Source organism: Ammodytes marinus (assembly GCF_949987685.1).
Source record: "Ammodytes marinus genome assembly, chromosome: 9".
Taxonomy (NCBI): Eukaryota; Metazoa; Chordata; class Actinopteri; order Uranoscopiformes; family Ammodytidae; genus Ammodytes; species Ammodytes marinus.
This window is the reverse complement of record NC_137213.1, coordinates 1,450,993-1,468,275: the sequence shown is the minus strand read 5'-3', so window position 1 is coordinate 1,468,275 and position 17,283 is coordinate 1,450,993. Positions and strand designations below refer to the sequence as shown.

General features: G+C 43.8%; 1 protein-coding gene across 2 annotated transcripts in view; it reads left to right on the top strand.

Annotated features, from left to right (window-relative positions):
• Positions 1-1,799: 1,799 nt before the first annotated feature.
• Positions 1,800-17,283, top strand: part of xkr4 (XK related 4) — a gene marked incomplete at both ends in the record, with an annotated part of 70,072 nt that continues 54,588 nt past the window's right edge. Inside the window, one exon of one of the 2 annotated variants that reach the window (XM_080034893.1) lies at positions 1,800-2,531. In XM_080034893.1, coding sequence (XP_079891019.1) covers positions 1,807-2,531 — 725 coding nt within the window. The remainder of the gene's footprint in view (positions 2,532-17,283) is intronic. The other variant, XM_080034892.1, reaches the window with a different exon arrangement.

Below are 17,283 nucleotides of genomic sequence, written 5' to 3'. Positions count from 1 at the left end.
TGCTAATTGGGTGTGTGGTTTTGCTAATTGTGTCTAGTGTTTTGAAAAAGCGGTCCCTGTTATCAAAATAGTGCTTAATCCATGCAAGGCGGAATATTTTCTCCTTCACTCTTCTCCCTCTATTATTGTAAAATAAAAAATAAATACTTATAATTATTATTGTTGTTGTGGTGGACATTTTTATTTAAGGTGAGAATCAATAAAGGGGATCCAACATGAATATGTCTTTGTTTATCTAATAAAGAATTGTTACAGAGCAAATACAGAGTCACGCTTAGAGCTGAGTCCCAGCTACCACCAGCTGAAAGGCTGTGTATGTGTGTGTGTGTGTGTGTGTATGTGTCTGTGTGTGTGTGTGTGTGTGTGTGTGTGTGTGTGTGTGTGTGTGAGTGAGAGTGTGTGTTTCTTTTAAGTTAACATGGGAAAAGTGCAGAGAGCAATAATGAACAAACTACATCAAATACATTCTGATCACACAAACTCAGTCTAATGTCATTGTTGTTATGACAATGATAATGATTATTAGGATTATTATTATCACCTGGGTAAGAACAGTGTTGCACAATCTCTTGACACATTGTATTGATTGATTGTCTTCATCATTTCCTCATGAGAGAGCAAAGGGCACAGAGGTCACTGTGAAGCATTCTGTAATCTTAGTTCATCACATGTAATATAATACCTTCTGTTCGAATACTTTAAAGTTATTTTAGTTGTAAAAACATTCAAAAGAAAGATGATATAAATCCCAGTGGGTACACGTGGTTGTGATATTGATATGAAAAGCTGCTCTAAGAATGAAGGGCTAGCATTGTGGCTAAAGAGCATGTTAAAAAGCCTGCTGGCTGGAAGCTAGGGACTTTAAAAGCTTTTGCTTTTCTCTTCTCAGGAGATAGGGAGTTTAAAGTGGAGTCAGGCCAGGTATGTAAACGTTATCAATGAAATCTGAATGCTGAAGCAACTGGAAGCCAATGTAGGCTGATTGATCCAGGACTGGGGTGTTTTTATATTTTATGCAACTCTGTGGCAACAACAGTTTGTGGGAGGTTTTGAGTGAGAGACCGTTAATAGCTTTAAGAGTGTGAAGTAGAAGTGTGTACTTTGCCTGCTGAGTAACTGTCCATGGTGCTGAAAAGAGTCTGCGGGACTTCAGGCTTTATATCCGGATTCACATGCCGACAGCTAAACTGACAGGCGGATTTGTCTTACCTCAATAGGGATTTTAACTTGACTTGCCCATTTTATGTGATGTAAAGGAGATCAAATAGTATGCAAACGGCCGAGAGACAGAGAGACGTGCAGCGAGAGCGAGAGAAGGAGAGAGAGCGAGCGAGAGCGTATAGGATGATGTCATAGTTTTTAGTCTGTGCCATGGAAGAAGAAGAAGCAGATGGCTGCAGCCTTCCTCCTTCTCCTTCGATCCCGGTTCATCTCTCCATCATCAAAACCTGAAGCAGCTTCACAACTAATGGAAGGAAAAGAGTAAGAAACCCGCTTCTAACAAAACCGCTTCAGGTAGGCTAGCAAACAAAGCGGAACAGCCTTCCTGTCGGCTGAAGATGTTCCATTCAGCCGACAGGAGAAGTCCAAGAAAACCCTGACATGGACCCGCATATCGGAGCAGGCACGGGGCTATACGTCCAGTCTCCTTTCTGGTCTTGATGGTGTATTATGAGCAGGCGGCGGTGTAGAGGAGCCAGTCTATCCCTGAACAGAGGAAGAGGAGGAGAGGCGAGCACAAGGGTGTCGACGGAGAGGGGCAGGGCCGAAGAGAACAGAGCAGGCTAATATTACGCGCTTCTGATAATGGCGGCCAAGTCGGACGGGGTTCTGAAGATGAAGAAGAGCGACGTGGCCTTCACTCCGCTGCAGAACTCAGAGCACTCAGGCTCGGTACAGGGGCTCCACTCGGGCTCGGTACAGGGGCTCCACCCGGGCGCCGAGCCCGACGCTTCGGGCGCCGGGGACGCGGACTTCGCCAACGGAGAGTCGCGGTGCTGCGGTGCGGGAGGCTCCAACTCGACGTGCCTTCGCCTGGGCAGGGAGCAGCAGCAGAGATACACGCTGTGGGACTGCCTATGGATCGTAGCCGCAGTGGCCGTGTATGTGGCCGATGTGGGCACCGATGTGTGGCTGTCGGTGGACTACTTCCTCCGAAAGGAGTACTGGTGGTTCGGCCTGACGCTGTTCTTCGTGGTGCTCGGCTCCTTCTCGGTGCAGCTCTTCAGCTTCAGATGGTTCGTCCACGACTTCAGCACCGAGGACGCGACGGAGTCCAGCGGGGATTGCTCGCACATGGACGGGAATAAGCTGCTGAGCGGCTCCGCCTCACACGGAGATGTAACCTCTCCACACCACCACCCCGCCACGCCACAGAGACAGGCATCCACCGCCAGCAAGAACACTACGACCAACAGCACCGCCAGCACCGCGCCGGGCGGCAGGAGCAGCAAGCGGTCCCCCTACTACTCATTCTGCATGTGGTTCAGTCAGTCCGTCATCCACATCCTGCAGCTGGGCCAGATATGGAGGTAGGATGATGGAGGCCTTGGAATGGGTATAACAGTGTGTGTGTGTGTGTGTGTGTGTGTGTGTGTGTGTGTGTGTGTGTGTGTGTGTGTGTGTGTGTGTGTGTGTGTGTGTGTGTGTGTGTGTGTGTGTGTGTGTGTGTGTGTGTGTGTGTGTGTGTGTAATAACAAATACATGAATGGGCAGAGGGTTTTCTCTGACAGTAGTTGGCACTCTGTACTGATGCCAACTCATACAGCATGGCTACCAGCTGCCATCTTTAGCATGCTCCCTCCTCCCACCGGTAGACTGATAGGGCCTACACATGATAGTGTGTGGGGCTTTCAGGTAACTCTTACTATCCTCCTTATCATGACGTCATAAGCTCAATAGGAATGCTGCTTCCTCTCTTGTATAAGCAGTGGTCCGTGGCCTATCAGTCTCACTCAGTGTCAGTCAGTTGATATGTGTCCATGGCTTGTCAAACAGTGTCTGGGTGGAGTCAGGATCTTTCCTTAAAGAAACACATGGTGGTCTATGATAGAAAAGAGCCAGCGCACATTGATTCAGTCAAACAGCAGACAATGTGTAGAGAAATCTCCACCGAAGCATTAGCTACTGACTAATCCTGTGGTGCACATACTAGACCAGGGTTGGAAGAAATGTTCAGATTCCTCAGTGAAAGTCCAATTAAAGCCACGAGAAAAGGACAGTCATGTATTAAGGCTCCTTTGACTTGAGAGTAGTGATACTATAACCTACTGTCTTTATTGTCACAGATTTGGCTGGTTGAGAGGGATAACATACTGTTAAATAAGTGTATTCTTAGGGTGCACTAACAGTCCCTCAAAATGTCTACATGGAATGGTACGCGGAATGGTCAGTTTAGCTAACTTCCTGTCAGTGACTGCAGTTAGCAGTCCCCTCGCTCGTCCCTACGTCACCACATTAATGCACTGCGGTCTTCAAGCAGCGAGTTATCTAGCATCATCTCAGATCCATAAGTGTGATAAAACATGATAAAAACCATCAAAACAGACATTGGGAAGGAGTTTTACCTGCTCCACCATTGTAGGCGCATACACATTCACCCATCTGTCGCTCTGCACGTGCACCGGCAGTGAGACGGGTGCCGGTTTGTAGCGTTCTCTCTTCTGATTGGTTATCAGTAGTGGGATCCCCGAAAAGTTTATTTGACGAGTACATGCAGAGCGAGTGACTGAGAGATCGGCTTTATGAAACACACACACTATAAGTGATCACTGTATGAATAAAGAGCGATTTAACACTTATAGTGACATAAATAACTTACTTCGCCTTTAAACAAAGTATGTTATTTCAGCCTTGACAATATTTCCCTCAGATTATTTTCTCGTTAGTCATTTGGTCCACAAATGTGAGAAATCAGTAGAGCATACCAATCAAATATGAAAAGCTGTACAGGTTGGGATTGGAGTTTTTTCGCGCCTTGTTTGGTTAACATGACTAACCAGTAGCCCTGTGCTTTTACTATGTGATTAAAAAATATATACACACATACAACAAATTGTATTTTTCTTATGTAATATTTCCATAAAATGCAAGCACAGATAAGCACACTTAAACAAAGCTGTTGGTGACATGTTATATATAGTATTATATTTTACACCAGAGGAAGCCAAAATTGTTCAAATCAAAACGGAGGAGGATTTGGATCAATTCCGGAGAGACGAGGATTAAAGAAGGCAAAAGCATGGACAATTTGGATTAAAGGGATTTAAACTGGTTTGTGTCAAAATATAAGATTTGAAATCGTAAATACAATGTGCTCTGCTATTGATAACCTGATGGAATGTGTGACTATTGAAATTCAAATGAAAGATAAATGTTAATTATCAGCTGTGTGTTCAGAACACCCGATTCAAAATTGGAAGACTTTCTCTGACTGAAGAATTTGTAAATACACTGCATGTTGTGGGACTGTAGCCGAGGTCAGCAGACACACTGACTGTTTTGAATACTTTTGCAGATGTGTTTAGACTACTAGAGAAGAAATGGACAAGGCCATATCTGCATTGTCACACGCAGAGGAAAATAGAGACCTAAAATGATCTGTGTATTAGAATGAATCTTCTTAAAAAAAAAGAAAAAAAAAAATTCTAACTGTAGTAGCTGTGTATCTGTGTATCTGAATCTTATGGCGAGTGGGGGCGGGACCCGATAAGCCTTTGGCTTCTCCTGCTTCCCTTCGGACGATAACACAAAGTAATATGTATGAATATGCAATGAGAAAATGATGTATTATGTGTAATTGTCCGGAAGAATAATAATAAATAAATATTACTCACATTATAAATGTTCACTGGTGAAACAGTCTCAACACAAGCTTGGTTTGCCCAGAGGCGTGGAGTTCATGCATGTTGCTTCTTATGCTGAACTGAAGGAAACGCTGATGGACAAAGGGAGTTTGATCAAGAGAGATAACACAGCTGTTGATCAAACAAGATCAAATCAGCTGAGAATGATTGTGTGATGTACTAGCGCTCCAGAAGAGCTAATAATGGATCTGATGGAGAGATAAGGACATAAGGAGCCACTGCTTATTCTATTGTATTATCAAATATATTATAGTGACAGCTTTTCCCAAAAACACAGAAAAAAGAGACAGTGTCATTATTAAATATTGCCTGAGGTGCTGTAAGTATAGATCCTATTTAAGTCATATCAAAGATAGGGAGTGCTGTTGTGGTGTACAGAATATCTTCTAGGCTGTGATTGGGTCTAGGGGGCAAAGTGATTTTATGGGCTTGGCATGTTGTAAAAGGCATGTTGTAGAAGGTTGTTCACCAGAACTGATGTCTAGGACCTTCAAGGATCACAACCTGGTTGGACAACCTGGTCAACTACATGCTGGAAAGCTACAGGGGGCCGACATAGAAAATCAGAACCATGGTTTAATGAGAGGGTAAAATTGAACATTTTAACTTGAAGATGTCATCATGAAACTTTGCCAGTTGATTATAGACATTAAAATATGATTTTTTGTATTGAAGTTTTTTTCAAAAAGATTATTCATTTGTCATATTCCACTAATCATGCGTACATTTGGATATCTTTAAAAACCCAAAATCTAGATGAAGCCAGAGTTAAAATCTTTAATGCATTTTGACAACATATAAGTGTATTAAGTTTCTACATAACAAACTTCCTCTGTGAGAAATTGTGTGATAATTTTGGTTTGATAGTGGTTTTCAATACTGTTAACCAAGAATCGCAACTTCTAAAGCCCTTACATGAACTAAACTTTCTTAGCACTATTCTGAAGGTTAATTCAGAAGGACTTGTTAATTTGTTGTTTATTGTCTGATTTATGAGACATTTTTAAGACATACAGTACCTATATTTTTTTATATATAAAATGAAAAAAGTCTGTATCCCAAATCTGTTCTGTTTGGACACTAATTTGTTGTAAAAATGCAATAAAGATTTTAACTCTGGCTTTATCCAACATCTAGAATTTTGGTTTTTAGAGATGTGCAAATTTGTGAATAATAAGCGAAATATGAAAAAAACTTCAATACGAAAAATCATTGTTTTAATGTCAGTTATCAACTGGCAAAGTTTCATGATGATACATATAAGTTAAACATTTTAAATTTGACCTTATTATTATTCCTTTTTTTAATTTCCGCCCCCTGTAGCAGGAGGTAGTTGAGCTGGTTGACAATCAATACTGCTTGAAACTACGTGAACCTCTTGAGGCTTTTGGAATTTTGTTTAAGGTAAGGTGGAGGAGCCTAACATGGTAAATGGGAGGAGCCTAATATGGTAAATGGGAGGGGCTTAATGTGGTAAGGGGAGGAGCCTAATGATGTAAAGGGGGGGCCTAATGCTGTAAAGGGGAGGGGCCTAATGTGGTAAAGGGGAGGAGCTTAATGTTGTAAAGGGGAGGAGTCTAATGGTGTAAAGGGGAGGAGCTTAATGCGGTGAAGGGGAGGAGCCTAACATGGTAAAGGGGGGTGCTTAATATTGTAAAGGGGAGGAGTCTAACATGGTAAATGGGAGGAGCTTAATGTGGTAAGGGGAGGAGCCTAATAGTGTAAAGGGGAGGAGCCTAACATGTAAAGGGGAGGAGCTTAATGTGGTAAGGGGAGGAGCCTAATGCTGTAAAGAGGAGGAGTCTAACATGGTAAAGGGGAGGAGCCTGACATGGTAAAGGGGAGGAGTCTAACCATGTAAAGGGGAGGGGTCTAATGTGGTAAAGGGGAGGAGCCTTACATGGTAAATGGGAGGAGCCTAACCATGTAAAGGGGAGGAACCTAATGTGGTAAAGGGGAGGAGCTTAATGTGGTAAAGGGGAGGAGCCTAACATGGCAAGTTTAACCATTATTAATTAATTTTTATCAATTTTTATCAATACCAGTTTAACCATTATTAATGAATTTTTATCAATACCAGTATTTTTTATATTAAATAACAGATGTGTTCCACATTTTCTTTTCTGGAAATCAATTGTTAAAACTAAACTAAACAAATTATTTGCCAACTTTTGTATGTGCAAAAGTTTGTGAACCCTGAGCTGCATTGCTTAAATCGAGCAGGTAAACACAATCAGGTGGGCCAAAAAATTTATGAAAAAATAAATGAATTTAAAAAAAGTTTGAGCTCCATCGGTCCACTGTGAGGCAAATCATCTACAAATGGAGAGCTTTAAGAGTGACTGAACATCTGCCTAGAAGTGGACTTCCTTCAAATATATCCACAAGCGCCACAAGAAAAGTGATTTTTCAGGTAAAAGCCAACCCAAACATTACATGGGTTCACTTCTATTGAGCCTAAACTGATCTCTCATTACGTTGGTAAATTTCATCACTCAATTTGTCCCACCTGATTGTGTTTACCTGCTCGATTTAAGAAATGCAGCTCAGGGTTCACAAACTTTTGCATAATAAAGTCTTTATTTTTATTTTTAACCTTTATTTTTCCAGATAAACCATTAAGAACAGTTTCTTATTTATAATATTGATCTGGTCCAAGAGGCCCCACTAGGAATAAAGGCACAACTAACAAACTAGAAAATCCCGCGGAGATTTTGAAAGTACGGGCAGCCCTGCGCAGGCCGCCAATCCCCGCTTCGGCGGCGCCCCGCCCGTCGGCCGGGCCAGAACGCTTCTACGAACCGCCGCCGCGGGCTTTCCGAACTCCAGTCCCGAGTTGTGGCCGTCCCCTGATGCTGTGTATACAATTTGGTGATGATAGGTTGGAAATCCACAGAGTGAATGTGACTTCACTGTATTTCAGGTCATGTAAGTTAGGGAAGAAAGAAAATAATGGCTGACCCCTATGGTCCAAGAGGCTTTATTGTAGAGCACCATGAGCTGTACATGTGTAAGAAATGTCAAGTCAATCAGAGTCAGGGGGCGAGGGGCGTGGCCTGTCAAACATTGCATTTTTGAATGATGGTTTTCGCATTTGTGGGGGCCCCTATGGGTTAATCTCGACAAGCTTAGAGGGCCATGCTACCACATGTCTTTTGCACATATCCTGCAAGTTTCATGATGATAGGACCTATGGTCAATTAGTTATGGCCAATTTGTTATTAAGCCCTGCCCCTGCATAAACGTTTTAGTCAATGGCGGCCATGTTTTCCAAGCTATCCTACTAATATTTTTCGGAGACGTGCGTCATAGTCCCCCGGGGCTTCGTGAGACATTTGGGCATTTGTGGTGCCCCCTATGGGTTAATCTCGATAAGCTTTGAGGGACATGCTACCACATTCTGCACATGCTACCACATTCTGCACATACCCAGCAAGTTTGATGATGATAGGACCTATGGTTAAGGAGTTATGGCCAATTTGTTAATAAGCCCCGCCCCTGCGTAAACATTGTGGGCAATGCTACCACATGACTTATGAAAAAATAAATGAATTTAAAAAAAGTTTGAGCTCCATCGGTCCACTGTGAGGCAAATCATCTACAAATGGAGAGCTTTAAGAGTGACTGAACATCTGCCTAGAAGTGGACTTCCTTCAAATATATCCACAAGCGCCACAAGAAAAGTGATTTTTCAGGTAAAAGCCAACCCAAACATTACATGGGTTCACTTCTATTGAGCCTAAACTGATCTCTCATTACGTTGGTAAATTTCATCACTCAATTTGTCCCACCTGATTGTGTTTACCTGCTCGATTTAAGAAATGCAGCTCAGGGTTCACAAACTTTTGCATAATAAAGTCTTTATTTTTATTTTTAACCTTTATTTTTCCAGATAAACCATTAAGAACAGTTTCTTATTTATAATATTGATCTGGTCCAAGAGGCCCCACTAGGAATAAAGGCACAACTAACAAACTAGAAAATCCCGCGGAGATTTTGAAAGTACGGGCAGCCCTGCGCAGGCCGCCAATCCCCGCTTCGGCGGCGCCCCGCCCGTCGGCCGGGCCAGAACGCTTCTACGAACCGCCGCCGCGGGCTTTCTGAACTCCATTCCCGAGTTGTGGCCGTCCCCTGATGCTGTGTATACAATTTGGTGATGATAGGTTGGAAATCCACAGAGTGAATGTGACTTCACTGTATTTCAGGTCATGTAAGTTAGGGAAGAAAGAAAATAATGGCTGACCCCTATGGTCCAAGAGGCTTTATTGTAGAGCACCATGAGCTGTACATGTATAAGAAATGTCAAGTCAATCAGAGTCAGGGGGCGAGGGGCGTGGCCTGTCAAACATTGCATTTTTGAATGATGGTTTTCGCATTTGTGGGGGCCCCTATGGGTTAATCTCGACAAGCTTAGAGGGCCATGCTACCACATGTCTTTTGCACATATCCTGCAAGTTTCATGATGATAGGACCTATGGTCAATTAGTTATGGCCAATTTGTTATTAAGCCCTGCCCCTGCATAAACGTTTTAGTCAATGGCGGCCATGTTTTCCAAGCTATCCTACTAATATTTTTCGGAGACGTGCGTCATAGTCCCCCGGGGCTTCGTGAGACATTTGGGCATTTGTGGTGCCCCCTATGGGTTAATCTCGATAAGCTTTGAGGGACATGCTACCACATGACTTCTGCACATACCCAGCAAGTTTGATGATGATAGGACCTATGGTTAAGGAGTTATGGCCAATTTATTAATAAGCCCCGCCCCTGCGTAAACATTGTGGGCAATGCTACCACATGACTTCTGCACATACCCAGCAAGTTTGATGATGATAGGACCTATGGTTAAGGAGTTATGGCCAATTTGTTAATAAGCCCCGCCCCTGCGTAAATATTTTGGGCAATGGCGGCGAAAAAAATAATCATGGCTGACCCCTATGGTCCGAGAGGCTATAAAGGTAAAGGGGAGGAGCCTAACGGCCATTTTGCGCACACGCACCTCATATCGTGCAGGCTCCTCAGATCGTGTAGTGACAGGAGCCTAACATGGTAAATGGGAGGAGCCTAACATGGTAAATGGGAGGAGCTTAATGTGGTAAAGAGGAGGAGCCTAACATGGTAAAGGGGAGGGGCTTAATGTGGTAAGGGGAGGAGCCTAACATGGTAAATGGGAGGAGCTTAATGTGGTAAGGGGAGGGGCCTAATGCTGTAAAGAGGAGGAGTCTAACATGGTAAAGGGGAGGAGCCTAACCATGTAAAGGGGAGGAGTCTAACGTGGTAAAGGGGAGGAGCCTAATGATGTAAAGAGGAGGAGTCTAACATGGTAAAGGGGAGGAGCCTAACAATGTAAAGGGGAGGAGTCTAACCATGTAAAGGGGAGGAGCCTAACCATGTAAAGGGGAGGAGCTTAATGTGGTAAAGGGGAGGAGCTTAATGTTGTAAAGGGGAGGAGTCTAATGGTGTAAAGGGGAGGAGCTTAATGCGGTAAAGGGGAGGAGCCTAACATGGTAAAGGGGAGGAGCTTAATATTGTAAAGGGGAGGAGCCTAACATGGCAAATGGGAGGGGCTTAATGTTGTAAAGGGGAGGAGTCTAATGGTGTAAAGGGGAGGAGCTTAATGTGGTAAAGGGGAGGGGCCTAACATGGTAAAGGGGAGGAGCTTAATATTGTAAAGGGGAGGAGCCTAACATGGTGAATGGGAGGGGCTTAATGTGGTAAGGGGAGGAGCTTAATATTGTAAAGGGGAGGAGCCTAACATGGTAAATGGGAGGGGCTTAATGTGGTAAGGGGAGGAGCCTAATGCTGTAAAGAGGAGGAGTCTAACATGGTAAAGGGGAGGAGCCTAACCATGTAAAGGGGAGGAGTCTAACCATGTAAAGGGGAGGGGTCTAATGTGGTAAAGGGGAGGAGCCTTACATGGTAAATGGGAGGAGCCTAACCATGTAAAGGGGAGGAACCTAATGTGGTAAAGGGGAGGAGCTTAATGTGGTAAAGGGGAGGAGCCTAACATGGCAAGTTTAACCATTATTAATTAATTTTTATCAATTTTTATCAATACCAGTTTAACCATTATTAATTAATTTTTATCAATACCAGTATTTTTTATATTAAATAACAGATGTGTTCCACATTTTCTTTTCTGGAAATCAATTGTTAAAACTAAACTAAACAAATTATTTGCCAACTTTTGTATGTGCAAAAGTTTGTGAACCCTGAGCTGCATTGCTTAAATCGAGCAGGTAAACACAATCAGGTGGGCCAAAAAAAGTTTGAGCTCCATCGGTCCACTGTGAGGCAAATCATCTACAAATGGAGAGCTTTAAGAGTGACTGAACATCTGCCTAGAAGTGGACTTCCTTCAAATATATCCACAAGCGCCACAAGAAAAGTGATTTTTCAGGTAAAAGCCAACCCAAACATTACATGGGTTCACTTCTATTGAGCCTAAACTGATCTCTCATTACGTTGGTAAATTTCATCACTCAATTTGTCCCACCTGATTGTGTTTACCTGCTCGATTTAAGAAATGCAGCTCAGGGTTCACAAACTTTTGCATAATAAAGTCTTTATTTTTATTTTTAACCTTTATTTTTCCAGATAAACCATTAAGAACAGTTTCTTATTTATAATATTGATCTGGTCCAAGAGGCCCCACTAGGAATAAAGGCACAACTAACAAACTAGAAAATCCCGCGGAGATTTTGAAAGTACGGGCAGCCCTGCGCAGGCCGCCAATCCCCGCTTCGGCGGCGCCCCGCCCGTCGGCCGGGCCAGAACGCTTCTACGAACCGCCGCCGCGGGCTTTCCGAACTCCAGTCCCGAGTTGTGGCCGTCCCCTGATGCTGTGTATACAATTTGGTGATGATAGGTTGGAAATCCACAGAGTGAATGTGACTTCACTGTATTTCAGGTCATGTAAGTTAGGGAAGAAAGAAAATAATGGCTGACCCCTATGGTCCAAGAGGCTTTATTGTAGAGCACCATGAGCTGTACATGTGTAAGAAATGTCAAGTCAATCAGAGTCAGGGGGCGAGGGGCGTGGCCTGTCAAACATTGCATTTTTGAATGATGGCTTTCGCATTTGTGGGGGCCCCTACGGGTTAATCTCGACAAGTTTAGAGGGCCATGCTACCACATGTCTTTTGCACATATCCTGCAAGTTTCATGATGATAGGACCTATGGTCAATTAGTTATGGCCAATTTGTTATTAAGCCCTGCCCCTGCATAAACGTTTTAGTCAATGGCGGCCATGTTTTCCAAGCTATCCTACTAATATTTTTCGGAGACGTGCGTCATAGTCCCCCGGGGCTTCGTGAGACATTTGGGCATTTGTGGTGCCCCCTATGGGTTAATCTCGATAAGCTTTGAGGGACATGCTACCACATTCTGCACATGCTACCACATTCTGCACATACCCAGCAAGTTTGATGATGATAGGACCTATGGTTAAGGAGTTATGGCCAATTTGTTAATAAGCCCCGCCCCTGCGTAAACATTGTGGGCAATGCTACCACATGACTTATGAAAAAATAAATGAATTTAAAAAAAGTTTGAGCTCTATCGGTCCACTGTGAGGCAAATCATCTACAAATGGAGAGCTTTAAGAGTGACTGAACATCTGCCTAGAAGTGGACTTCCTTCAAATATATCCACAAGCGCCACAAGAAAAGTGATTTTTCAGGTAAAAGCCAACCCAAACATTACATGGGTTCACTTCTATTGAGCCTAAACTGATCTCTCATTACGTTGGTAAATTTCATCACTCAATTTGTCCCACCTGATTGTGTTTACCTGCTCGATTTAAGAAATGCAGCTCAGGGTTCACAAACTTTTGCATAATAAAGTCTTTATTTTTATTTTTAACCTTTATTTTTCCAGATAAACCATTAAGAACAGTTTCTTATTTATAATATTGATCTGGTCCAAGAGGCCCCACTAGGAATAAAGGCACAACTAACAAACTAGAAAATCCCGCGGAGATTTTGAAAGTACGGGCAGCCCTGCGCAGGCCGCCAATCCCCGCTTCGGCGGCGCCCCGCCCGTCGGCCGGGCCAGAACGCTTCTACGAACCGCCGCCGCGGGCTTTCTGAACTCCAGTCCCGAGTTGTGGCCGTCCCCTGATGCTGTGTATACAATTTGGTGATGATAGGTTGGAAATCCACAGAGTGAATGTGACTTCACTGTATTTCAGGTCATGTAAGTTAGGGAAGAAAGAAAATAATGGCTGACCCCTATGGTCCAAGAGGCTTTATTGTAGAGCACCATGAGCTGTACATGTGTAAGAAATGTCAAGTCAATCAGAGTCAGGGGGCGAGGGGCGTGGCCTGTCAAACATTGCATTTTTGAATGATGGTTTTCGCATTTGTGGGGGCCCCTATGGGTTAATCTCGACAAGCTTAGAGGGCCATGCTACCACATGTCTTTTGCACATATCCTGCAAGTTTCATGATGATAGGACCTATGGTCAATTAGTTATGGCCAATTTGTTATTAAGCCCTGCCCCTGCATAAACGTTTTAGTCAATGGCGGCCATGTTTTCCAAGCTATCCTACTAATATTTTTCGGAGACGTGCGTCATAGTCCCCCGGGGCTTCGTGAGACATTTGGGCATTTGTGGTGCCCCCTATGGGTTAATCTCGATAAGCTTTGAGGGACATGCTACCACATTCTGCACATGCTACCACATTCTGCACATACCCAGCAAGTTTGATGATGATAGGACCTATGGTTAAGGAGTTATGGCCAATTTGTTAATAAGCCCCGCCCCTGCGTAAACATTGTGGGCAATGCTACCACATGACTTATGAAAAAATAAATGAATTTAAAAAAAGTTTGAGCTCCATCGGTCCACTGTGAGGCAAATCATCTACAAATGGAGAGCTTTAAGAGTGACTGAACATCTGCCTAGAAGTGGACTTCCTTCAAATATATCCACAAGCGCCACAAGAAAAGTGATTTTTCAGGTAAAAGCCAACCCAAACATTACATGGGTTCACTTCTATTGAGCCTAAACTGATCTCTCATTACGTTGGTAAATTTCATCACTCAATTTGTCCCACCTGATTGTGTTTACCTGCTCGATTTAAGAAATGCAGCTCAGGGTTCACAAACTTTTGCATAATAAAGTCTTTATTTTTATTTTTAACCTTTATTTTTCCAGATAAACCATTAAGAACAGTTTCTTATTTATAATATTGATCTGGTCCAAGAGGCCCCACTAGGAATAAAGGCACAACTAACAAACTAGAAAATCCCGCGGAGATTTTGAAAGTACGGGCAGCCCTGCGCAGGCCGCCAATCCCCGCTTCGGCGGCGCCCCGCCCGTCGGCCGGGCCAGAACGCTTCTACGAACCGCCGCCGCGGGCTTTCCGAACTCCAGTCCCGAGTTGTGGCCGTCCCCTGATGCTGTGTATACAATTTGGTGATGATAGGTTGGAAATCCACAGAGTGAATGTGACTTCACTGTATTTCAGGTCATGTAAGTTAGGGAAGAAAGAAAATAATGGCTGACCCCTATGGTCCAAGAGGCTTTATTGTAGAGCACCATGAGCTGTACATGTGTAAGAAATGTCAAGTCAATCAGAGTCAGGGGGCGAGGGGCGTGGCCTGTCAAACATTGCATTTTTGAATGATGGTTTTCGCATTTGTGGGGGCCCCTATGGGTTAATCTCGACAAGCTTAGAGGGCCATGCTACCACATGTCTTTTGCACATATCCTGCAAGTTTCATGATGATAGGACCTATGGTCAATTAGTTATGGCCAATTTGTTATTAAGCCCTGCCCCTGCATAAACGTTTTAGTCAATGGCGGCCATGTTTTCCAAGCTATCCTACTAATATTTTTCGGAGACGTGCGTCATAGTCCCCCGGGGCTTCGTGAGACATTTGGGCATTTGTGGTGCCCCCTATGGGTTAATCTCGATAAGCTTTGAGGGACATGCTACCACATGACTTCTGCACATACCCAGCAAGTTTGATGATGATAGGACCTATGGTTAAGGAGTTATGGCCAATTTGTTAATAAGCCCCGCCCCTGCGTAAACATTGTGGGCAATGCTACCACATGACTTCTGCACATACCCAGCAAGTTTGATGATGATAGGACCTATGGTTAAGGAGTTATGGCCAATTTGTTAATAAGCCCCGCCCCTGCGTAAATATTTTGGGCAATGGCGGCGAAAAAAATAATCATGGCTGACCCCTATGGTCCGAGAGGCTATAAAGGTAAAGGGGAGGAGCCTAACGGCCATTTTGCGCACACGCACCTCATATCGTGCAGGCTCCTCAGATCGTGTAGTGACAGGAGCCTAACATGGTAAATGGGAGGAGCCTAACATGGTAAATGGGAGGAGCTTAATGTGGTAAAGAGGAGGAGCCTAACATGGTAAAGGGGAGGGGCTTAATGTGGTAAGGGGAGGAGCCTAACATGGTAAATGGGAGGAGCTTAATGTGGTAAGGGGAGGGGCCTAATGCTGTAAAGAGGAGGAGTCTAACATGGTAAAGGGGAGGAGCCTAACCATGTAAAGGGGAGGAGTCTAACGTGGTAAAGGGGAGGAGCCTACTGATGTAAAGAGGAGGAGTCTAACATGGTAAAGGGGAGGAGCCTAACCATGTAAAGGGGAGGAGTCTAACCATGTAAAGGGGAGGAGCTTAATGTGGTAAAGGGGAGGAGCTTAATGTGGTAAAGGGGAGGAGTCAAATGGTGTAAAGGGGAGGAGCTTAATGCGGTAAAGGGGAGGAGCCTACCATGGTAAATGGGAGGAGCTTAATATTGTAAAGGGGAGGAGCCTAACATGGTAAATGGGAGGGGCTTAATGTTGTAAAGGGGAGGAGTCTAATGGTGTAAAGGGGAGGAGCTTAATGTGGTAAAGGGGAGGAGCTTAATATTGTAAAGGGGAGGAGCCTAACATGGTAAATGGGAGGGGCTTAATGTGGTAAGGGGAGGAGCCTAATATTGTGAAGGGGAGGAGCCTTACATGTAAAGGGGAGGAGCTTAATGTGGTAAGGGGAGGAGCCTAATGCTGTAAAGAGGAGGAGTCTAACATGGTAAAGGGGAGGAGCCTAACCATGTAAAGGGGAGGAGTCTAACCATGTAAAGGGGAGGGGTCTAATGTGGTAAAGGGGAGGAGCCTTACATGGTAAATGGGAGGAGCCTAACCATGTAAAGGGGAGGAACCTAATGTGGTAAAGGGGAGGAGCTTAATGTGGTAAAGGGGAGGAGCCTAACATGGCAAGTTTAACCATTATTAATTAATTTTTATCAATTTTTATCAATACCAGTTTAACCATTATTAATTAATTTTTATCAATACCAGTATTTTTTATATTAAATAACAGATGTGTTCCACATTTTCTTTTCTGGAAATCAATTGTTAAAACTAAACTAAACAAATTATTTGCCAACTTTTGTATGTGCAAAAGTTTGTGAACCCTGAGCTGCATTGCTTAAATCGAGCAGGTAAACACAATCAGGTGGGCCAAAAAAAGTTTGAGCTCCATCGGTCCACTGTGAGGCAAATCATCTACAAATGGAGAGCTTTAAGAGTGACTGAACATCTGCCTAGAAGTGGACTTCCTTCAAATATATCCACAAGCGCCACAAGAAAAGTGATTTTTCAGGTAAAAGCCAACCCAAACATTACATGGGTTCACTTCTATTGAGCCTAAACTGATCTCTCATTACGTTGGTAAATTTCATCACTCAATTTGTCCCACCTGATTGTGTTTACCTGCTCGATTTAAGAAATGCAGCTCAGGGTTCACAAACTTTTGCATAATAAAGTCTTTATTTTTATTTTTGACCTTTATTTTTCCAGATAAACCATTAAGAACAGTTTCTTATTTATAATATTGATCTGGTCCAAGAGGCCCCACTAGGAATAAAGGCACAACTAACAAACTAGAAAATCCCGCGGAGATTTTGAAAGTACGGGCAGCCCTGCGCAGGCCGCCAATCCCCGCTTCGGCGGCGCCCCGCCCGTCGGCCGGGCCAGAACGCTTCTACGAACCGCCGCCGCGGGCTTTCCGAACTCCAGTCCCGAGTTGTGGCCGTCCCCTGATGCTGTGTATACAATTTGGTGATGATAGGTTGGAAATCCACACAGTGAATGTGACTTCACTGTATTTCAGGTCATGTAAGTTAGGGAAGAAAGAAAATAATGGCTGACCCCTATGGTCCAAGAGGCTTTATTGTAGAGCACCATGAGCTGTACATGTGTAAGAAATGTCAAGTCAATCAGAGTCAGGGGGCGAGGGGCGTGGCCTGTCAAACATTGCATTTTTGAATGATGGTTTTCGCATTTGTGGGGGCCCCTATGGGTTAATCTCGACAAGCTTAGAGGGCCATGCTACCACATGTCTTTTGCACATATCCTGCAAGTTTCATGATGATAGGACCTATGGTCAATTAGTTATGGCCA